The following is a 21486-nucleotide window of genomic DNA, read 5'->3' as shown; positions in this document are numbered from 1 at the left end:
AGATGATTAACTTCACCGCACAGAAATTCCTATAAACTATCCTACGTTTTAAGAGGCTGTTACCTTTTGGTGCAGAGACCTTTGGGGGCAGGTGCTCAAAGTGAAAAAGTAGCACATGGAGCATGAATTTGACATATCATACAGAGACACACCGTACAATATAACTGGTTGAATCGTAGCAATACTTAGGCTATTCATAGAGGGGATAAAGAAGGGGTGGAGGTATAGCCTATATCCACAAAGCCATAATTCAGGCTGTGGCCTACTTTCATTTAGGTTGTATGAAGATAACGTGTTAAATTGAATGTAGAAGCTGTATATATTTATATATATATAAATATTTTATATTCTATATAATTTTTAATGAAGTAGAAGCCATTTCCTGCATTCTGGTGGATTTCAACACCTATTTTACCTGCAGAAGTAAAGGGTTAACTATTACTGAGAGATTCAATAATAACTCTTTTTTTAAGCAATTTTTTAAGCAATGATGACAAATACAAAACCGAAAACGAAACAGTTTATGGTGGTACTACACTAACAGATTATTAGAACAAAATATGTTTACATCTGTTACTTTTTAACCTCTGTGCCACCATGATTTTAACCATAAAAACACATTTCTGTTTCACTGTATTCCCAATGAGACCATCAGCTGGACTGTTAGGTTTTAGAGACAGACTTCACAAAATAGATCAGATTAAACAGATTAGAAACAAATACTGATACTTCTAAAAGTAGTTCACCATAAATCTGTGCTGATTTGTCATGCTTGTGTTGATCAGCAATTGGCCACAAGCAGTTCAAATGAAGTGACTGAAAAAACAAAGGGAGGGATCAATATAGAAGGAAACTTGCTCCCTGTCTCTCACTGCTGTCTTGCCCTAGCTATATGTGTCAGCGTTTCACCAAGAGCTGGACACAAGCGCACGAGAAAGAGCAGTTGTGGGCAAAAAACAGTCTTTTATTCCTGACTTGAAGTCAGAGCAAAAAGCAGTGACGTATAACAAAAAAATCACTTCACTAGGTGAAAGCAAAACTAAGTATCAGTATCAGAAACAACAATGAAACAATAATTTGCAAAGTTCTCTGCTGGATAGACAGATCTGCTGGCCAGGCTGGCAAGGCAACGTGACATTACACGAGGACATACCAAGACGAACTAGCACCGAGTGAAGGGGGAGACAGACTAAATACACAGGGATCAGGGTAGACAACTAGAAGTGTGACACATGAGGAAGGAGCAGGTAATCACTGGGAGGAGGAGGGAGAACACAAGGAGGGAGGACGTCAAGACACCTGAAACGAGAGGAGAGTCAGTGATGCAAACAAAACAGGAAATAACAGGAACAGGAAATAAAACAGGAAGTAGCAGAATCACAAAACAAACCAAACTCAAGGCAAAAGCCCTGGCTCAAACCTGAAACCCTGACAATATGCCATGAAGTCCGCTTGCCTCACCTGGCAACAAGAAAGAAAAAGAAATTTTCTGATTACAGGTAACAGGAGTCTTTGGTCTTTGGTGAGTCTAGCACTAATACTACTAACTGTCAAATCTATTGATTCTGACTATTCAATAGAGGTGTCAATCACCCTAATCAACCCGTTCATTGCAAAGTTATGAGTCTGCCAATTTGTTGTAGTATTAGCTTAGCATTAGGTGGGCGTGGCCTATCTGCTTTATACATCTGTTGTAACCTATAGATGTGTAATAATGTATGTATACAAGTAAAATGTGATGTAACACCAATAGTGACTTAAAAGTGAAATATATAGTTTGGTTCATTAAATTCCAAGACCTTTAAAAGTTATGTCTACATAGGTTGGACTAAACCCTCTGTAATTTTGTTTCCCTTATTTAGAATGAAATAAAAACTTGGCAGACATAATGTCCACAAGCTTAGCTAGAGATGAAAATAATTGGGTGCTGCAGTTGGGTCATTTTTAAGGAGATATTTATTGTAAAAATGTAAATTTTCCACAGACAAGAAATTTTTTTTTTTTTTTGCTTTGTGCCATCTTAATTTACAAACAGCCAGAGGCATAGAAACTAATACTTACACATCTCACATACACAGCAAATCTCCCAGATGTTCCCTTTATTATGACACCAAAATTATTCAAATACCACTTGTGGTTGCTGAGCTATACTCTATTTATTTTGGGCATGCCTTTTTTTAAGCTGATGCTTTAAAAATGGGCTTAGGGTGGAAGGGGTTTTAACTAGCAGCTATAAATTGTTAGAGGTGTGTGCAGTCAGACATCACACTGGACGCTCATGGCTCACTTCACTTCATCAGTCATCCTGGAAAACTACACTGTGCACAAGCATACCGGCACTGCAGAACTTGCTCACCGGACCAGCAGTTTGCTCCCTCGGTGGCTGACCGTCTCTAGCAGCTTAGCTGAGTGGTGAGGAGACATGTGGATCAGACTCACACTCACCATCAAAGACCAGGTAAATTTATACATTTATAAATAAACAGCAGCCAACAGGCTGCCATTTTTCAGCCGTGTCAGGCCAAAGAACAGAACGAAACATGGTTGGAAGCTGATGAGGTGGTACTCAGTGGTGAAAAGTGGGAGGAGCCAGCAGCTATTGAAGCTGTAGGCAGTTCAGAGACTGAACAAAAAACTATAACTATTACAAATCCAGTGAGGAGACAGTCAAAAAGGGAAACTAAGTTGCCCAGTTACCTTAAAATCTTTCAGTGGAGTTAAGGGAGTCTTATCAATAATATTGTTGGCACTGTAAATGAGTTTAAACAACACAGTTACAATGTTCCTGTAAGATGTATGGTAAATTGCACGAGGGCGGAGGGTAACTGGAAAATGGGAGAATTATATATTTGCCTGTGTTACAAACCCTGGCTTAAAGGGAAGCAACACAACAAGAGAACCCCAAAAACAAAAAACAATTCAGTGTGTTTATTAACGAAAGTTCTAGGGGAGCACAAAAACAAAAGGTGGGGAGAGTAGCAAACCTGCTCACAGGCCATCTGCAGCAGGAGTGGGGGAGAGAGAGATTGGGGGAGGTGTAATGGCTTTTATAGCCTGCTCACACCTGCAGGGACGTCCACCTGCAAGAGACAAAACAGCCACACCTACAACATTGCCGGGTTCTAACTGGGAAACCTCAGACAGTTTGGGTTGGCAGATACACATCCAGCACCACCAAAATGAACCTTTGTGCCTCACATTCTGTGCCTTGTATTTTCTGTGTGGCATAGATACATATGTTTATACCTTATATTTATTCCTTGTACTTAAGTTCTTAAGTGAAATGTTGTGGGGCTGAGAGTAACACAATTTCAATTCTTTGTATGTCCACCATTTGTGCAGTATTGACAATAAAGCTGAATTTGACTTTGGTATGGAAGCACTCATTGACAGTAAAAACTATGGACAGAGCTTCCGTGATGTCACCCGTTTGTTTCTGAAGAGCCGTTCTGAGACTCGGTGGGAGGTTCCGGGGCGAGATGACCGCCGCCATGTTGGCAGCGTCATGTTGGCAGCGTCATGTCCGCCAAAACTCCAAATATGGACAAAGAGGGGGAGCACGAGCGGGTTTAGGGGGGCACAGGTTTCACAGGTTTCAGGAAATCATTTCAGAGACCCCCCCAACCCCCAAAGGGCCAATATTAAGTCTGTATTATTATCGGGTCCTGCTCAAGGTTTCTCGGGTCCTGCTCAAGGTTTCTTCCTCTTAAAGGGAGTTTTTCCTTGCCACAGTGCTCTTAGGGGGGTTCCTATGAAGCGCTTTGAGACAATGTCTGATTGTAATATGCGCTATATAAATAAAACTGAATTGAATTGAATTGAATTATTGTACTTTGTCTGAGAAATGGGCTCAGATGGGCCCTCTGTGATAAGTGATGAGTGAAAAGGGCTGTATCAATCAACGTTTCTGCATAAGACTTCCACGACTTACCTTTCCAGCCTTGATCTAGGAATCCTCAGTTTTCCTTTCTTAGACTAAGACTTGGTGATTAAGTGGTTGAAAACTCAAAAAACTGTTTCCAGGCTTTCTGGTGTAAAAGTTGTGGGAGGTCTGTTGAGACTGGTACTCATCATCTCAACATCTGTACTGTCTTCTCAATAATGTAAAGGTATATGGTGTCAAATTTTCCAAGTAATTGAAATGATCAATATTTAAAATATTTGGTGCCCTCTTGTCCTGTGACCCTGCAGTGCAGGACAAAGTGGGTTCAGATGATAGATGGTCCCTCTTGTAGTTGTTTGAATTTTTGTTCATGTCAAATGTGCTGATGAGGAGCTTCCTGCAGGTGGAACAGGTTTTAGCCCCTACTATTGGTTTGAATATCAAGTATTAATCAAATCTGAGTTTGGCCCATTTATTATTGTCAATTTTTTGTCACAATGATAATGATAGTATAACAAGGAGAAATATTTCATTGTTGAAATATTCAACAATGAATTGAACAATGAAATATCAAACACTTCCATCTCCATCTGATCACCTCTTGGAGTTGCTACAGAGCTGTGAAAACAAGCAAAGCAGACATCACATGCCATTCTTGGTTACACTGATCTTACAGAACTCAGGATCTGCTATCATTAACAACCCAATGCTCATAAACCAGAAATATTGTTGGTAGTTTTTTTAAAAGTATACTGTTCAGTTCTGTAAGATCATGTAAAACACACCAAATACATACAAAAATTATCTACAATATTGCTGTGTGGGCAGACAGCAACTTATGCATATGTACAGTATGTTCAGATTAAATCCCTGCAGCAGAATGTACTTTAACATATCCACACATTGGAAGCAACCATTGCCACCTTGTCAGGGAATGGCTGAGTATCAAACAACCAACTGATTTTAATTCCTGGGTAAATAAACCTTCAGAAGAAAAAATAACACAGCAAACAAAAACACTACCATAAAAATGCTTAAAGTAATTTGCACATCGGAGTAATATGCATATTTACTGTGTAATTCTCCTCGTATTTCTCTGACAGCCTGGTTATTTTGTGCACATTGCAGTAATCCTCTCTGACTGTCGTGGAAGAGAACAGGAACCTCCAACACAAACCTTGGATCTTCAAAACATTTTCTTCCTCTACTTGCATACTCCTCATCTCTGGTGTGATGCATCAGCACCACAATGACTGGTTTATTGTTGGATGACACTGAAAGGCCAGAGAGACATGATCCCATTTAAACTCCAGATTACACTCTCATATCTGAGGAATGTCTCATAAATGTCTAAAACAAATGCACATGTACCTTCTGGATGTCTCTTGACTGCTTCCACATCTGAGCCAGTACGGGTTGAGATTGGACAGAAGACAATGATGATGTCACATTCCTGCAGGGTTGATGTCTGCACCCATGTAAATATTCCCTTTAATTTTTCCAGTATGGTGTCATCAGCACCACAGGTCTCACCCGTAACAACAGGGTGAATCTTGACTATTTGCAGACACATCACAACTGACAATGACCCCAACAGGATGGTTGCTGTGAAATGATTAAGAATAGTTAATCCTAAACTGATAAGGAATGATCAGAATCAGAAAATTGATTTGAAACTTACCAACTAACTGATCGGCTCTGCTCGCATTTTGTCACTGCGTCACTGTAAACAGCAATCCTGTTCCCTTTCCTTTACAGTTTCACTTTGACGTGGCTTATCAGAAATTGTTTGCTTACTGCTGTTGTAATTACAGTCTGAGTGACTTTAGGGAGGACTAGTTGGTCGATTTTGCGGATAACTATTGCAACAACACATCATCATTCTTATAGAAGACTGTTGCTGTCTTAAAGCTGCAGACACTTGAGTTTATGTCTGCGTTATAGACAAACGGAAACGGACATAATCACAACTGTGGCCAGCCTGTCATACAGTTTTGTTTGTAGAATGAGTCTGTCTGTGCAAAGAGAGTTAATACATACTCTTGCATGAACAATACAAAAACACCAGACTAGTCTCGAGGTTGTTGGACATGTTGACAAGACACGCGATAAACAGTCTTTTCTTGGTATCAATTCTCTCTCCTATACTGATCCGCTCTTCTCTTGTGCTGCCCTCTGCTGGCGTCATTGTGCCTACTTTGTTTCTGTTCTGTTTCTGTCCCTGTTATGTACTCATCCTATTTTTTTGCCACTCTTTAAAGATGTGTCTTTTGATTTGCTACCGCTTTACTGAATAATGTTATCATATATCAATACTGATATTATCTTGTTTAACTGCCTGCTTTGCTAATTTATCTGCCCTTTTATTCCCTATGATGCTGTGATGTGCTAGAACCCACATAACAGTTACAGATATGTTTATTTTGAGCCTAAATATTTCTTCAATTTTACTGAAAATACAGTTTTTCCTGTCTTTGGGATATGCAAATATCCCACCGATTGGCCATGCACAATGCCTGGAGGATATTTGCACAGACAAGATGGTCTATAATATGTTCTCATAGAACATCCCACATCTTAATTCCATACAACACTCTTTGATGAACAGTACCACGCATTTAAAAGTTTGTTCAAACCATTCCCCTCGCTTAAGGTGTTTGATGTTCAGGATGGAGTATTGGAGTATCATTCAGGGATAGGCACAAGATTGCCGAGATTGTGGCATTGACTTAAAATGTGGCAGCAAAGACTCCTCTAATTCGACATTATACTGTCATTTGATGTGATGCACAATAAGTCAACATGCTGTACAGTTTAAAGACATTCAAGTCACAAAAGATACATAAAATAAAGATATTTCTTCATTAGTTGCAAACTTAATATTGTTATCTTGGAAACAATGCTTGTTTTTAAATTTAGACTCAAATTTAGACTCAAATTTGAAATCAAACGTCTGTTGCTTTTTGCAATCTTGGCAACATTTTGTGCTTTATTTGTATGTATGGTAATATAATTACAATCAAAGTTATTTATTTTATAAGAGTTATTGCAAATAAGTTTACTAGCCTAGTTTACTAGTTTGTGGTAAATTCTAATTTGCTATTGAGAATTCTGAGATGTTAATTATCATGTACTGTAAATAGAAGTCAGCACATCTAGCAGTCAAACCTAATTTATAGATTTAAACATTGAGTTAATGCATGAGTCTACAAAATATTTTAGTCCACTTCCTTGACAGAGGTTAATCACCAAAGGTTTGGATGCCTGGGGGCATAAGCTTTCTGATCTAGATGTCCATGCGATTCCTGCTCTTTCATCATTCAACAGAATGCACACAAAAACATGTGCAGACACCCCGTCACCCCCTGCCGTCATCTTGGTCTGTGAGATTAACCATCCATCATCTAGTAACCCTGCTTCGTCCTGCAGTGCAGGGTCACGGGGGGCTGGAGCCTATCCCAGCTAACTATGGGTGAAAGGTGCTGGACAGGTCACCAGTCCATTGCAGGGCCCTGTCAGATCTAAAACATAATCTCTTTGATCTGTCATTCTCCTTCCTAAAGTCATAAAACAATAAAACAATTAAAAAGCCATAAATCACCATTCTGACAGAGTGGTGTGTATATCTCTCAGATATATCAAGATATAACATATAACAAAATACCAGACCAATACTTTGTATAGAATAGAACAGCAATTACAATGACTGCAGCTTTAGAATGGAAAATATATTTTTGTATGTATGTACAAATAACAAATTGATTAAAAAACAAGGTCCATAAATGACAGTAAATCTTTTTGTTTATTCAGTATTGTTTATTCTACATGTTATGTTGATATGTGTAACAAGGAGGGAAAATGTAAATTTAAATACAACACACCTGAAATGAGAGGAGAGCCAGTGATATCAAAATAAAACAGGAAGTACACAACTAAAACAGTAGGTGGGTGTGTTAAGTAGAAAATGAACATTTTGTCCTCAATGTTGATGTTATAATGTTAAAGCAGTCTTGTGTTTCTGGCTGTGTAGACACAGATTATGCATATGTACTGTGTAAAACCCTGTGAATTCTACTAAAATAAACTGAAAAAACATGCATATATTAATGGTTCACACATTGTTTACCATATTGGCTCATAGCCATAGATCTGCAGAGAAAAAAAACAACAAATGGTTTCATTTTCTACCAATCTGTGCCAAGAGGATGGCAGCAAATCCAATAAGTATAACCCCTAAGGTCCAATAAGGCCATTGAGTTTTACTGTGTCTGTACAACACTGCCTTTATTTCACTCACTGCCTGTTTATTTAGTTCACATTGAAGTAATCCTCTCTGAGTCTCATGGTAGAGAACATGAACCTCCAACACAAACCTTGGATCTTCAAACCATTTTCTTCCTCCTGGTGAAAACTCCTCATCTCTGGTGTGATGCATCATCACCACAATGACTGGTTTATTGTTTGATGACACTAAAAGAAAGAAAATAAATATTAGATTATATTTTCAAAGGGGGACAACGCTTCAAATGATACACTAAAAACTTTATGATTACTCTCTCAGTACATCCCCACATTCATAATTTCATTTAACATAAATATCTGAGGAATGTGTTTGACAAAAATTACCTTCTGGATGTCTCTTGACTGCTTCCACATCTGAGCCAGTACGGGATGAGATTGGACAGAAGACAATGATGATGTCACATTCCTGCAGGGTTGACGTCTGCACCCGTGTACATGTTTCCTTAAATTTTTGCTGTATGGTCTCATGAGCACAGAGCGTTTCCCCCGTAACAACAGGGTGGATTTTAACTATGTGCAGAAACATCACAACTGACAATGGACACAACAGGACAGTTGCTGTGAAATGATTAACAATTACCATTAGTGTTCATTCATATTAACACTCAAAGATCAAAGATTCACTGCACATTAGCAGAAGACTCACCTCTTCAGTTTAACTCGACAGGAGTGGATGCTGGGAGACACAGTTCAGATTTATTAACACATGCACAACACAAGTGTTTTGTTGTCTTCTTCACAGACCTCTCTGTATAAACATAAGCCACCATTTCTTTTACAGACCCACAATCAGTCCACATCAGTTTTTAATATAGAAATTACATTTATACAATATCTTTCCCATTTCCACTGACAAAGCTTTAAATTGTACAGATTTGGCTTTGAACAGATTTGAATATGTCATGTGAATTCATGAATAAATCATAGGCGTGCGAGTCATACTCAGATAAAACAATAGCAATACTACATATAATATAAACAGAAACAGCCTTACACGAAGAGAAGGAGGAGTCCATTGTCTTGCTTTTGCAGAACTGCTGTAAAAAAACCGGCTTCCTCTTGTATATGATCGTGACAACATAGACATCAGCAAGTTTCACTTTCACTCCCCCCCCCTCCCCCCGCTGCTGTGAGACCTTCACCATATAAGGAGGATAGACAGAGGATCAGACAGCTTATTGTTTTCTTTGCAGCTGACAAAGACAAGAGACGCAGAGTCATGAGTAAGAGGTCTGTCCTCACATTTTCACTAAACTGCATGATTGAGACACATTTACAGTTCACTGGCACATTTAATTTGTGGAACTTGTGGTTAGTAAATGTCATCAGTAGATGTTTTCTTATTGCAGCAGAACAGTTAATGTGGCACAAACCATAGAAACAGACAAATGTCAATGTGGACATCTGGCTTAAGAGAAGGCTAATATCATTTCAATAATTAATGTATGTATTGATCAAGGAGTTTGCTGGCTTTACAATTTTATATGGGCAGGGCATGCGTGGCGTAGTTTCTGTTTTAAGTAAAAAGGTAAATTCTTCATGACAAAAGAGCAGAGGGACTTCTGGGTAATCATTAAAATGTAATAATGTGATCAAGATACGTTAACAGTAAATCATTATGTCATCTTAGGATATTGTTGCCTGAGAAGCGGCCTGGACCAAAATTGAAAACTTCAATGATGCATACATATATACATAGAGAGAGCAAGTCAGACATATGAAATGTTCAAGTCAAAGTTATATGGGTATTTGTGTTGGAACAAGTGTGTGTACACTGTGTTTAACTCTATTTTTCCTAGATGGGGAATGGACAGTGAGTACAGTTATTTACTACAACATTTCTCGATGGAAAATGTTGTAGTAAATAACTGTACTCGTTGTAATGTTTCTTGAAGCTGAGGCCTTTACTTGACTTAGTGATGTGAAAAATCTTTGTTTACATATGTCCAACCTGAAGGCAAAAGAACCTTCCACCAAAGGAGGGATAAAACAAAAACACAAAGCACCACAACAACACACAGTGCATTAAAAACTTTAGCGTTTCGTCTTCTTGATTGTATGAATGTAGTTCTGAATAATGAGTCCTGAGTGAAGTCTGATCCCTGATGGTGTATAAATCAAACTGCAGATACAGACTGACCTGTAATAACATGTGTAATATGAAAACAGGACATGTTCATCTGTGCATCGTTAAAGCTCAGGGAGACATCAGTGATGGATTTAACTCATGACTCATGCCCAGTTTTGCTGCACTGTGACTATGTTTGGGGGATTGTTCTCTCTGTTTTATATGGATAAACTTCAGTGGAGTATAAATACTAAATGAGTGAATGTACTTTATGACTTTCCACCAGTAGAAACAGCACAAAGATCACTCTGTCATATGTCTTCTAGTCTCTGTGTTCACGTGTCTTCTCTTTCTAATGCAGATGGCTGAGGATGAAGAGAAATGGCAGAAGATCCTGGAAGAACTGAAGAGCTCTGAAATCAAAGACTGCGTTCCATGTACGTAGGATGTAGTATGTAGTATCAACTATTTACATTTGTTTGTTGTTTTCTATTCTATTCTTGTAAGATCTGACACAGTTTGTGTTCATGTGACAGTGTTCAGTAAATGTATGTTTGCTTTGCAGGTGCCGAAGAGTTGAAGAAGAAAATTCAAAGTCTCCACAGTGCTGTTTTGGCTTTGCTCACTAATGTGGTGACCAGATTACATTCAAACAAGCCAAGAACAGGTTATCCATATAAGGAGTTATTTACTGCATCACATTTATCTGAATATCTTGTAGTATTCATCACAAACAGATGTTGTCTCTGTGCAGCTGAAGAGTCTAATGTCTTGTCAGGGCTTGTGTGGATGAGTGGACACAGATGCAGGATGCAAATCAGTACAAAATCTTTATTTAAATGCCAGGAGGGCAAAAGTTCAGAGTTCTAAACACAAAATCACACATGACGTGACAAAAATTCTATGAGGCAAAAGACAAGGCAAGACAAAGTAGCCTGAGAATGGTGAGGTCAAGGCTGGCAAAACGTGCACACATTCCCAAGGAGACAAGACAAACTGGCACAGAGTGAAGGGGGAGACACAAGCTGTGTCTCGTTTCAGGGTCTGCATCCTTCGGAGGACGCAGCCTACACGGTCTCAGGAGGCCGGGTCCTCCGGAGGATCCTCAACCGTTGGTAAATGGGACGGTCTGGCCTTCAAAGCACTTCCTGATTGTGGTGCGACGTCATAAATTTTGCCCCGGGAAAAACAAAAGCAGCGACAGCGACACAACACGGACTACACAACAAGCGGGACAACAGTGTGGATTTAGAAATTTGGATTTTTTAATATATTTATTTGTTGTTGGAGGAAGAGGAGAGGCGGCTCCAGCAGCAGCAAAACCGGTGACGGCTCATTTTCTTCAGGCTGGGAGAGCGCAGAGGGGAGGTGACGGTAAGCTGCTGTTTAACCATATTATTGATCATAATTAATATACCAGTTACTGAGCAAACGCTAGCCATATAACCAGTAGATAGACAAATATGATTAAATGTAATTTACATTTTATTCAATTGTTAGACTTGATACAGGGTTCTGTTTGTAATTTTAATACTTTAAATTAAATAGCTACATGTGTAAGAACCCTGCAAATAACCCTGAAACCACTGCTTTAATGTGTCATTAAGCATCAGGTCTGTCACTACACCAGAGAATTACTGCTGGGTGGAGGAGAGTGGGGCTCCCTGCAGGACCAGCTGTCTGTCCTGGAGGAGGTGTACTGACCATCATCACCTCTGGAGGGTGAGGATACATATTTTATAGCTTTTCATATTTTAAGCTGCTTTGGAAGCCGCTCTGTGGAAGTTATTATTTTTATTTTTGCCCTTTTTAAAAACATCTTTAGTAACATGGCAGCCGCCGATCGTCAGCTCTGCAAACCCTGATGGACGATGTGGTGGACAGAGGAGACAGGCACCCCCCTCCCCTAGATGATGTCCCACTCACAGCCAGAGGACTCCAAGGTCTTCACCGTGGCATCATCCAGTCCAGCAGCACCAAGGACTCCTGCTCAGCCAAACATTTATATATATGTTCTTTGTGAATAGGATTTTCTGCTGATCTTTATAAATAATAAACTGTACATTTTCATAATGCCCACTGGTAAATAGTTAGAAATGTTCAAACTGTGTCTTTGTAAATATTGTACATAACAGAACAATAAATGATTTACTGTGGTCACTGAGAAGTTGTTCAAAAGTTTACTTCAATTATAAATAGGTAATGAAACACATGATGTAACAAGGTTAGAAGAGTTTAAGAACACAGAGACAAGAACGATTTAATACACAATTTAATAAGTAACATTTAAATAACATAGAACATCAAAATCACTGCTGTCCACCATCCTCTGTATGAGCTGAGGTCTGTCCGTTCTTTCTCCCTCCCTCTCTCTCTCCTCTCCCTCCCTCTCCAGCCTCATCTCCTCCGTTATCAGTTGTCAGGTTTTCTTCTGTTTCTCTCTGCTCCTCCTACAACAAAATGACAACAGGCAGAATGACCGTTTGATATAATAACGATAATATTGCTCCTCACGTGAACTATACTTTATACTATACTACAGGAAACAGTCCAGAAACAACATTCAATCAAAACGTTTAGTTTACAGCGCTTCGTGTCAACAGGACATCATGTTTGTAAATATAAAACTCATTTTTTTAATGCTACTAGCATTTTAAAACTCTCGAACTACTGCTCTTTACTTACATTTAAATGTGAATTCGGCACTCCTGCCGGTGCCGCTCGCTTGGTCCGTCATTGTACTATTGGACAAAAAGTAGGCCCGCAAAGCATTGTGGGATATTTAAGGCCACGAAGGATGGTAGCAATGCATCCTCCAAATTCAGGCAAAAGGAGGACGCATTTGAAGGACGCATTTGAAGGACCCTTCGACTTTTGGCGAATTGGGACAGCCTTCGCGCAGCTTTGTGACGTAAGCGGCCTTAAAATGCGCACTCCGAAGGATGCAGACCCTGAAATGAGACACAGCAATAGTCTCTGGTGTCCCTTCCTCGTGTTCTCCCTCCTCCCGGTGATCACCTGCTCCCCCCTAATGTGACTCACCTGTGGCTCATTGTCTTCCCTGCTACCTGTGTATATAGTCTGTGTATCCCCTTCACTCGGTGCCACTTTGTCTTGTTATGTTTGTGGGTTTATATCTGAATCCAAGCCTTGCCAGCCTTACCTCGGATTGCGTTCTCCAAGTACTCATTTATGCCATGTCAAAATCCTGTTTTGTTTTTTTGCTTGCTGCCTTGTTCTTGAACCTTGCCTTGCTATGCCATGTTTTTGGATGCCTTGCTGAGTGTGATTTTTTTTTATATTTTGGCCTCCCTGGCCTGTAAATAAAGACTGCTTTGCTTATTAAACTGCTCTGTGTTGCCGCATCTGTGACCTCCCCCTGCACAAACCCTGACAGTGTGAGTCTGTAGTTCTGAATGATGAGTGCTGAGTGAAGTCTGATCTCTGATGCTGTATGAATCAAACTGCAGATACAGACTGACCTCTAATAACATGTGAACACAGGACTTGTTCATCTGCTGCATCATTAAAGCTCGGGGAGACATCACAGCTCATACTGTAAGAAGACTTGATTTAATCTGTTCTCTAACACATAATCAAACTTTGTATTGTGTCTGCACAGGCTGCAGAAAATATGGAGACATCACCATCACAGGGGCGGAGTGGCCAAGATGTAATATAAACGTTTTATTACAGTATGGAAATATTAATAAATAACAAATAAATCCTAGCCTACTTCTTGTCCATGCCTGTTTTTTTTTTTTACCCCGGGCTACTGCAGACTCAGTGGGCTCTGTCACTCTTTCCCTTCTCTCAGCGTCTGCTTCACCTATAAAAACAACTTTTGTTACATCTTTTTTACTTACCAGCACTCCATTCAGCTGTGCCTGTGCCCTGCCTAATTTTGATTTCATCAATATCGTCTGCCTGGCTTTGCTCCACAGATACTACAAAAAGCAAGCCATAAAGGAATTCTTTTACAGCACACTTATTATACATTAAATTATGTATTTATTATTATTTATTACAACATTTAGATTACACTTTTTAAATATATATTATGTAATTAATATTTCAATAGCCATTGCCTATGTATACAATGCATGAACATTTATTTTTCATATGCTAGCCTATAGTTTAGTTTAGTTAGTTACCTGTGAACTAGATTCTCTTCCCCTCTGCTCTATCTTGTCTTTATTTATTTTTTATCTATCTACTGCATGAAGAAAGCAAAAATCTGCAGTGTGATTTCACCAAAAGCTAAGGAGTCCTCGACTGTAGTCAAGTCATGTCAAGACTTGACTTCAAATCCTGCTTCAGAGAACAATTGAATTTCCAAGAAACCATGCGACTTACGCCGGTGGAGGTGGAGGTATGTTCTAAATATTCTGTTGTCACATCCAGTGAAAGTGAAAGTGACAGATTTGTACCTGTTCACGACCACATACAGGACTAAAGCAAATCTTTTCTGCAGCAATAAAAACAAGAAGATGGGCATTTTTAGCTCTAAGGGTAAGACTGTTTCTGTTTAGATTATAGAGTTTGATATTGCTATTCTTTTATTGTGTTGGACACAGAACTTGCTTTGTTTGTTTGAAGAAGGAAGGGATTTTTGTTCTCATTAGTTGTTAGGACTTCTCTAAAATATGACATGTGTACCTACAACAAGTTCATGTAACAGTGAAACTGATAAGTTTAATGTAATAGCTGACTAAACTTAAATATTGTGACTTTATCTGTTCCAGAAAAACGACCTGAGTCTCCCAGTAAGATCTGTTTATGAACATTATTCAGACTCATTTCCATCATTACTTATTTTGAGTGATGTTAGTGATGTTAATCATTGTGTCTCTTGTTTTCTACAAAATTCTCCACAGTTCTTAATGAGCCATGGAGGGAGGAGCCCTTGGGGTGAGTTACATTTTTGTTCCCATAATTCTGGGATCAAATATCAAAGAAGCAAGTGAAAAATAAAAAGTCCAAACATCAACCTGAAAGATGGTTTTGTGCCCTATGTCAGATCACTTTATTTTTGTTTTTAGCTGTTGTTAAGTTGGGCTAAAGATTGGTTCTCATTATGACTGCAAGGCTCTTAAGTCTCGCGCACTGAGAGTGAGATGTCATCTGCCGTATGGCGTTTTCAAATATTTTAATGATCTCCACCCCATAACTTGCTCAACCTATCAGCCTATCAGCAGAGAAGATGAATGGCCACACTAATTCCTTGCTAAAATCACATATAATCTTTTTGATCAGAAACAATGAGGATGATCTCCAGTATGTGAAGGACTACAAGCCAGCAAAAAGAAACATCAAACACCTCAGAGTTCTTCTGTACGGTCCAGTTGGTGCAGGAAAGTCCAGCTTCATCAACTCTGTTAACATCATCATGCAACGCAGAAATGCAATTCCTGCTGCAGCCTCTGCAATCACCAGTGATAAGAGTTTCACTAAAAAAGTGAGTGAACTTTAAATGTTCAGCTCATTCTCTTGCTGTCTCTGTGATGCTTGTAGCCAGATACATGTTTGTTGTCTGTTTTAAAATTGACATAAACACCTCAGTACCTCAGTATAGTGGCCATATTTCAGCCACAACCTCAGTTTACAAATGGAAAAATATGAAACTATTATTATCTTTTCTTGTGTTTTAGTATCAGACTCATAGAATCCAGATAGGAAGAGGAGACAACAAGAAATTTTACCCTTTTGTCTTCAATGACATCATGGGTGTGGAAAACGGTATGGACAGTGGTGTTTGTCCTGAAGACATCAAACTGGCCATGAAGGGACATGTGAAGGAGGGTTACAAGGTACATGTAATTTTATTAAATATTTTATTTATTCTTTCTGAGTTTCTACCATTGTCTGTATAAACATAATGATTGGATCAGCAAAACATCTTTATTGCTGTGATAAAACAAAGCAGAATGGTGGAATAAGGTTTCAGAGAATGGATGTCCTTCAATCCTCAGAACCCGGAAGCTACCATGTGACAGTGCATACATTCATTCAAATACAGCCAGCAGTCCTTCCTCATAGAGCAGAACAGTGAGCAGCAGTTCTCACACTGTTTATGTGTTTTCACTGTTTTCCAGTTCAACCCAGTTGCTCCACTGTCAGAAGGTGATCAGTACTACAAGAACAAACCCTCTGAAGATGACAAAGTCCATGTTCTGGTTTGTGTTTTATCTGCCAATGCACCAGAAATTAAGGATTCAGTTCTGCAGAAGATGAGCAGTGTCAGAGAGACAGCTGCTGACCTGGGTAAGAGCTCCTGTCAGGATGTTGTCACACTGTTGCAGATGACATTATACTGCATTGTTACATTTGTATTGACTAGTTAAACCAATCTGTAATTGATTCCTAGACCTGATAAAACAGAAAACAAAAGTTGGTTCAAGATAAACGACTTTATTGAATGTAGTCATTACAACAGGAGGGCAAATTTCCCCAATTCCCAAAATCACCTCCACCTCAAAGACAAAGGACTCTCCTTTGAGGACAACAATGTTCACATTTTAGACAGGGAGGAAAGGTGGTTTGAAAGAGGAGTCAAGGAAGCCATCTATGTTAAGCTGGAAAAACCTTCCCTTAACAGAGGTGGTGGCCTCAGACATCATCTTTCTACCACATACAATGCAGTGATCCCATCCATTCCCAGGAAGTTTGCACATACTCACAGCAAGAACAAAGGGCTGTCAACCAGTCCCCCTCCGGCAGTTTCATAGTCGTTAGCCAGTCGTTAGACACACATGGCCCAGTCAGCCAGATCATCACAGGTAAGTATGGAAACATTTAGTGCTATTGTTTTTTAAGTTTTACCCAGACCCACCCACTGAGGTCCTCCACCACATATAAACCATGTTTCTCCACCAAGCAGTTAGAACTGATGAAGCTGCTTGGATGAGCAGCGAAACGTCTTCAAGAAAACTCTACAAGTCCAGACACCTTGCTTCAATCTTCTCAACCCCTAATCTATCTTTAGTTGTTTAATTGGTTATTCTTCAGTTATTAAATCCAACCAGTCACAAATAATCAGTATTTATGTGTCTGTGTCTGCAGGGATTCCTCAAATGGCAATAATTACCAACATTGATACAGCCTGTCCTGAAACAGAAAAAGACCTGAAGAATGTGTACAGGAGCACATATATGCAGGACAAGGTCAGTATCTGACATTCACAGAAATTGATTAATCTTCAAAATATTTCAGATTCAGAGCCCTAAGAATTGTTTTGTTCACATTCAGATGAAAAAATTCAGCTCAGCCATAGGAATCCCACTGAACTGCATGTTTCCAGTGAAGAACTACAGCTATGAAACTCGCCTGAAGGACGACGTGGACACTCTGATCATAAGTGCTCTGAGACCAATGATCGACTTTGGAGATGACTTCATTGAAAACATTGTAGAACAAAATGTGGAGGAAGTAAATCAAGGAATTGAGGATGAGGGGAGATGAAACTCAGCGTTGGCCTTGGCCTTGCTTCTATATCACCAACAGGTATTAGCAAGTGCTCGCTTCTTTATATATAATTAATATGGGCACATGTTGGCAGCATTTAAAAGCTTGTCTATAGCTAAATAGGAATCTGTCTCTTTCCGTCTGTTCCCGGACCTTGGCCTCCACAAGGAGCTGAGTTTAGTATCCACAATTGCTTTTAATCATATGGGCATTATATCCACACAGTTTTAAGAGGCTGAATACATTTTGTTTTTCTTTTTCTTTTTTGAAACCTGGTCCCAGAGTCAATAGATATCTATGTCGCTTCCATGTCTCTGTGTGGATGGAGCCCAAAGCTCATAGGTCTATAGCTATTCTCATTTTGATAAAAGTCTCTCAGGGAAATGGGTCTGGAATTCATAATCAGTACATAAAATGGAAAATGTTTTTTTGTTGAAATGAACATTAAAAATGATCAAAATGACCAAATCGTTTTTGTTTTATTGTGCATTATATCATACAGATATTTACATGTATAAGAGGGAGGAAACATGAAACATTGAACAGAATATTTAATATAAAACAGTTCCATCTCCTGTCCTCTGCAGGCACTACAGAGCTATGACAACAATGCACAATATGAATGCTGCTCTGAGAGTGGATCACATCCAATCAAGACCACATATAAAGTCCAATTCTTTATAAATGAATGCGCTGTAAAAGCAGGATGTGCAGTGATTTGGTAATGATTATAAAGACTGTCTTCAATCACAATAGTGGCTACAAACACCTCAAGGTAGTTTCACTATAAAGAATTGGCAGCAATATCCCTTAATAAAATAACAATGAGCTGTTCAGCATTCTGTATGTAATTTGCCACTAAGGCAAAAGTTGCTGTGTTATAGTTACCAATGTACTTTAGGTCTCAACGGTCAAAAACTAAATTCGATAGTGACACCAAAGTGAGGAAATTTAAAGTTTTTACAAGACAGGTGCCAAAGACATGAGCATTACACTGGTCAGCCAGTCCAATGTTCTGTGATATGCTAATATGTGTATATTAGCCAAGTGCTGTCTGTTTCATCAATTATTTAGATTATTAGTGTCTGCTTGTTGCTTTAATAATAAACTATCTGATATCATGTTGTTTCCTGTTAAGTGCTCCTCTGTGACACCACACCTCCTGCTGACAGCCTAGTATCTCACACTGGATATTTGTGTAAATGCTTTTTTATTTTTTTGACAGCCTGTTTATTTAGTTCACAATGCAGTAATCCTCTCTCAGTCTGATGGAAGAGAACATGAACCTCCAACACAAACCTTGGATCTTCTAACCATTTTCTTTCTTCACATGGATACTTCTCATCTCTGGTGTGATGCATCAGCACCACGATGACTGGTTTATCAGTCGATGACACTGAAAGGCCAGAGAGAAAAATCAGGTGAACAGAAAATTACAGTCTTAAAAGTTATCACACTAAAACCAAAACATGATGTGTTTAGGTCACATTTAGAACATTACATATGCAAGGGATGTTTAAAATATCAAAAAACACACATATCTCAGTGACCCTACATTACCTGCTTCATGTTTCTTGACTGCTTCCACATCTGAGCCAATACGGGTTGCGATTGGACAGAAGACAATGATGATGTCACATTCCTGCACATTTCTCGTGCTCTTCATGTTATAAAATAAGATAAGATAATCTTTTATTAGTCCCCCAAAGGGGTAATTCACAGTGTTACAGCAGCAGCATCACACGTAAGAAGAAAAAAAATAGCAAAAAATATAAAAGAAATAAAAACAACAGATAGATAGAAATAAAATGTGAATGTTTAACAGGACCCAAACGCAGACATAAAAAAGTCCAACAAAAGGCGAGCTTTATTAAAGCCAGGTCCAAAACTGAAAAACTCCAAAGGTACAAACACAGTGCAATAAAAAGACACAGGCAAAAAGAACAAACTAACCAGACAACAGGAATAATCCAAACAGTGGACAGGCGCACACATGAAGACTCTATCTATGGAGGACATGCGTGATTTTAGCATGGACATGCATGAGATGACACGGTGGGGAGACAAACAGGGTTGACTAGCAGGTAAGACAGCAGACGAACCAACAAGAACAAAGGGGACAACCAGACGTAAATAGAAAAAAGGTGAAGAGACACAGGTGAACACAATTAAGGCAGAGCAGGAGATCATGGAGGAGGGAGGACAGGACTTCAACATAAAACAGGAAGCACAGGACAACACTACGAACACATGAGGGAGGGAAGGAGAAGACACAAACAAGGGAGGTCAGGGGAGGAAGGATAAAGTACAAATTACCAGTGAACGTGCAAAACACAATTAACAAATTACAGATTGATCAAACCACAACACCTCACCTTTTTAATTAGGGCTTTCTTCACTTTTTTCTGTATGGTGTCCTCAGCGCCAAAAGTCTCACCAGTAACGGCACAGAAAAACTTCACTGTTGGAAAGCATTCACAGTGCTCCGCCATCTGTATTTGAAACAGTACAACAGTATTATTTTCACTGGTGGGAGGTAATAAAGTGCATTCACTGAGGTAATCATTAGTATTTATACTTCAATGAAGTATTCCCTGATACCCTGATTCTGGGACACACCCTTCATGCTGTCCCCCTGAAGCCAGATACTGACTCTTTATGTCCATTTAAAGCTAAATGCTCGTTCTCACATTTTCTTCAGAGATCACAGGCATCAGGACTCATCATTTTCATCTAGCTGAGGGAAAATCTCTCTGCCAGATGTGATGACTTTGGATTCACTGGATCATTCATGAGCCCTTCACTATTATACCAGGTGTAGTGTGCTAAGTTCTCTAAAATGGACCGTCTAAAAACACATGAGAGGAACCGACTGTCTGCTGAAAGCAATTCGTTTGATTACTCATTACAAAAAATCAATGCTGCACACACTCAACACATCCCTCTGTCTGGGGCAGTAATCTGGTTTCATTATTGAACACAGGAGGTATTTGCCTTTGGTGATGTGAGAAAAAAATGTTTCAACCATCGCATGTATACAAATACACTGTGTAGTATCAGAAGAGACATTTGAGAGATGTTATTTCATTATTACATTATGACCCCAAAACTGGGTGAAAAATACATGTTCCATAAACGCACACTGTTTCTGTTTAGTTATTTATCTGAACACGGGTGTAAGCACTGACATACATTTACACAAAGGTAACACAAACAGCAAATGTTCAGTGTATTAATTGTTATTGCTTTACTATTAATATGTCTCGAAATATAAGAAGAAAATTACCTGTAAGTTTCTTCTCCGCGAATAATTCTTCTTTACACAAAGATCCTTTTCACAGTTTCACTTTCCTGCAACCACGTGACTTCAGAGAATTCTTTATGTTGTCGGGAACAAAGTTAAAGTAAAAATGAAATATTCAGCTCCTCCTGGCTGTTAACGCATAACAATAAAATCCTTACAGAACTGGTTTTTGATCCGGATTCTAATCAATTGTTGGCAGACGCTTCAGACCGCAGGGGCATGTTGAGGCGCGTGCGTGACGTCACCGTGCCATATGAACAAGCCTGTACACCGTACTGATATAAAAACAAAAACAACTGCAACAACAAAAATGAACTGCGCTCCATCAAACAAAACAAGAATGGCAATATCTACCACACTTCCGGTCTCCGCCTTCAAATTAAAATCACCATCTATGCGATCTAAATTATAGGGAGGAAGGAACATACACTGACTAAGGTTACAGACTTTCCCTCTTTCCTTGTT

General features: G+C 39.1%; 2 protein-coding genes and 1 long non-coding RNA gene across 4 annotated transcripts in view; 2 read left to right on the top strand and 1 right to left on the bottom strand.

The window, feature by feature from the left end:
• The window catches only part of LOC114426641 (interferon-induced protein 44-like), a 128374-nt gene extending 110254 nt beyond the window's left edge, over positions 1-18120 (top strand). Inside the window, exons 1-8 of one of the 2 annotated variants that reach the window (XM_028394175.1) lie at positions 14663-14765; positions 14999-15019; positions 15131-15164; positions 15510-15711; positions 15905-16063; positions 16349-16517; positions 17316-17416; positions 17502-18120. In XM_028394175.1, coding sequence (XP_028249976.1) covers positions 14744-14765; positions 14999-15019; positions 15131-15164; positions 15510-15711; positions 15905-16063; positions 16349-16517; positions 17316-17416; positions 17502-17714 — 921 coding nt within the window. In that variant the 5' untranslated portion in view covers positions 14663-14743 and the 3' untranslated portion in view covers positions 17715-18120. Of the gene's footprint in view, positions 1-14662; positions 14766-14998; positions 15020-15130; positions 15165-15509; positions 15712-15904; positions 16064-16348; positions 16518-17315; positions 17417-17501 lie in introns of those variants that run through there. The other variant, XM_028394176.1, reaches the window with a different exon arrangement.
• Positions 1-21486, top strand: part of LOC114426624 (uncharacterized protein DDB_G0283697-like) — a 403048-nt gene that overhangs the window by 98660 nt on the left and 282902 nt on the right. The window lies entirely within an intron of this gene.
• Positions 8699-9209, bottom strand: LOC114426687 (uncharacterized). The gene is made up of 3 exons (XR_003669387.1): positions 9180-9209; positions 8832-8933; positions 8699-8716 (listed from the first exon to the last, which is right to left on the bottom strand). It is a non-coding gene; the product is annotated as an uncharacterized LOC114426687 (long non-coding RNA).

The sequence above is a fragment of the Parambassis ranga genome, chromosome 21 (assembly GCF_900634625.1).
Source record: "Parambassis ranga chromosome 21, fParRan2.1, whole genome shotgun sequence".
In the NCBI taxonomy this organism is placed as follows: Eukaryota; Metazoa; Chordata; class Actinopteri; family Ambassidae; genus Parambassis; species Parambassis ranga.
The sequence above is the reverse complement of the archived record's forward strand: the minus strand, read 5'-3'. Positions and strand labels throughout refer to the sequence as shown.